At 42.5% G+C, this 2,500-nt stretch overlaps 1 protein-coding gene across 2 annotated transcripts in view; it reads left to right on the top strand.

Moving 5' to 3' along the window:
• Nucleotides 1-2,500, top strand: part of tspan9b (tetraspanin 9b) — a 6,470-nt gene that overhangs the window by 313 nt on the left and 3,657 nt on the right. For both annotated transcript variants that reach the window (XM_076302748.1, XM_076302747.1), the window contains exons 2-3: nucleotides 1,797-1,860; nucleotides 2,031-2,222. In XM_076302748.1, coding sequence (XP_076158863.1) covers nucleotides 1,798-1,860; nucleotides 2,031-2,222 — 255 coding nt within the window. In that variant the 5' untranslated portion in view covers nucleotide 1,797. The remainder of the gene's footprint in view (nucleotides 1-1,796; nucleotides 1,861-2,030; nucleotides 2,223-2,500) is intronic.

Here is a 2,500-nt window from a genome sequence, read left to right as displayed (position 1 = left end):
TCGACACGACCCTGTTCTTTGGTTCGACAAGGCTATCCATTCATTTGAACTCCTCTATACTTTATGGAATGACTGATTGTTTAGGAAGTTAGACATTCGTCATTGCCAGACGTAACTCAGTTCGTATGTTTCTAGCATAGACCGAATGCGGTTTCTGGTCAAGTATATGTGTGGTCTGCGTTCCTATCGGATGATGTGTTTTGCAGAAACTTCCGCTACTTTGTGCCGCATGGAGTTTTGAGAGCACTGGCGCATCTTAGCCTACAAGGACAAACGAATGGGACTAAAAACGAGGGAATGCGATGAATTTCCCTGATAGCCAATGCTCCTTTTTCACATAGCCTATACCTAGCTGTTGAAGATAAGCTTTTGAAAAAGAATGGTCGCCCCGGGTTTAACTGGTCTTTTCTGTCTATTCAAGTGGACTACGCACGTTGTATAGGCCATACATCAACAAAGCTATTCAGTTACACCTGAACGTGTTGCTCGTACGTTGTGTAGCGCTGTCTGGATATATCTATATTCACAGACGCTTCAGAACATTGGAGAAACTTTACATTGTTACACAGTAGCTTGCACGGGTTCTATCAAAATAGATCCAGAGTGCTACATCTATTCTTGTTTCAATGATCTAAGTCTACAATAATAATAATAATAAAGTTGGGTAGACCTATTTATAGATGCAATATTAGCTATGACGCATTAGATTAATAGAAAATGTCATTGTATTGGAGCTATAATTACATACTTTGCCAATAGAACGTCCAGGTTTGTGCTTTTGTTTTGCCTTCCATGTACATTTCGTTTTAACGGAGGTAATTTCACTTCATGAAACATTCCTGAACTTGAGTTTCTCATTTTCACAGTACACAGACACCCAGAGCTGTTTTTGGTTGGTTTGGTTTGTTTGGTGTATCTTAACACTGCCTTTGTTGCGGGTTTACTGTTGAATCATGCTCAGTATGGCCATCATGTGTCACAAAACATTTGTCTAACTTCTAACCGCCTGCCTTTAGGCTTGTGATAGGCGTAAACACCGATCTCTATGTGTGTGCATGGAAAGACAGGGTGAAACGCTGGTTTGTATTGCACTGTTCTCCATAATTGTAATTACCCCATGTATGTAATTAGTATATTATGCCCAGAGATCGTCTAAACATCAGGTGAATTGTATGTTATGGTTCCTGGATATTAATTTCCTCTCGCACGTAAAATATATAATTGGTACTCTCGGAAAGTGTATGTGATGGTATGTTTCTGCTGATGCATATTACATTTGTAAATGCTCAAGGTGTGTGTGTGTGTGTGAGTGTGTGTGTGTGAGAGAGTGTGTGTGTGTGTGTGTGTGAGAGAGCGAGAGAGAGAAGAAAGTGAAGCTGTGTCTCACAGCTGGAGTTTCTAATTTTGAGCCTACATGGCGTGACCATATATGGGCATCTACTCCCTTCATAATCAGATCATAACAGATATCAGTTATGTTTCTGTTTTGTTGATGTTTCAGAGACATGCACAAAGTCATCATGTCACTCATATTCACATGGTCACTACATCTTTGGTGAGCGTTTGCTGATGCTGCAAAGTTTTGCTTATTCCGCTGAATCCTGGGCCACAGGTCAGGGAAGCTGACCGCTGCAAGAGGCTGCGTGAGCGGGGTGTGTGTGTGTGTGTGTGTGTGCTGGCTGCTCCTAATGTAGGAGGGCCGGGGGAGAGGGAATAGGGTGTTTTAAAACAAGAATGTGTGTGTGTAGGGTTTCTCTGCATGTGTCTAAATTAACCAGATGTGTTTTATCTCTCAGGATGGCACCAGGCTGTTTGTGTTGTGTGAAATACATGATGTTTCTTTTCAATCTGTTGTTCTGGGTGAGTGGACTCACACACACACACTCACATAGTCACACACACACAGGGTCAGATGCACACTGCACATGTACTGTATGCTGAGTAACATTAGATTTAGTTTGCCCTGCTTGCATTTCATATTGTATACCTGCTGATTTGATCTTCACCTCTCCTGTCCTGTGTGTGTGTAGTTGTGTGGGTGTGGTCTGCTGGGGGTGGGCGTGTGGTTGTCCGTTGCCCAGGGCAACTTCGCCACCTTCTCTCCATCCTTCCCCTCCCTCTCCGCTGCCAACCTCATCATCACCTTGGGAACCGTCGTCATGCTAACAGGCTTTCTGGGTTGTCTGGGTGCTGTCAAGGAAAACAAGTGCTTGCTGCTAAGTGTGAGTATAAATGTGTACATACACACACACACACACACACACACACACACACACACTTCTGAGTCAGTGTTGTGCTAGATAACCATTTCTCTTCATGTCTACAGTGAGCATTTCATTCTCTTCAAAAAAACAAAACATGAAATGACATATAAAGAGTGTGTCTGGTATTGGACAACGGTATAGGATTACTTTCAAATGAAGGATGAATTGATTCTTTTGGGTAGTACCTCAGTTAGGCTAAGCCTTTGCAACATTCTTTAAGGAAATGAGTAGAGGAC

Source organism: Alosa pseudoharengus, unplaced genomic scaffold, assembly GCF_046254945.1.
Source record: "Alosa pseudoharengus isolate Yale_2024_CS ecotype anadromous, Long Island Sound unplaced genomic scaffold, YU_APseudo_1.1 YU_APseudo_1.1_scf_24, whole genome shotgun sequence".
NCBI lineage: Eukaryota > Metazoa > Chordata > Actinopteri > Clupeiformes > Clupeidae > Alosa > Alosa pseudoharengus.
The sequence above is the reverse complement of the archived record's forward strand: the minus strand, read 5'-3'. Positions and strand labels throughout refer to the sequence as shown.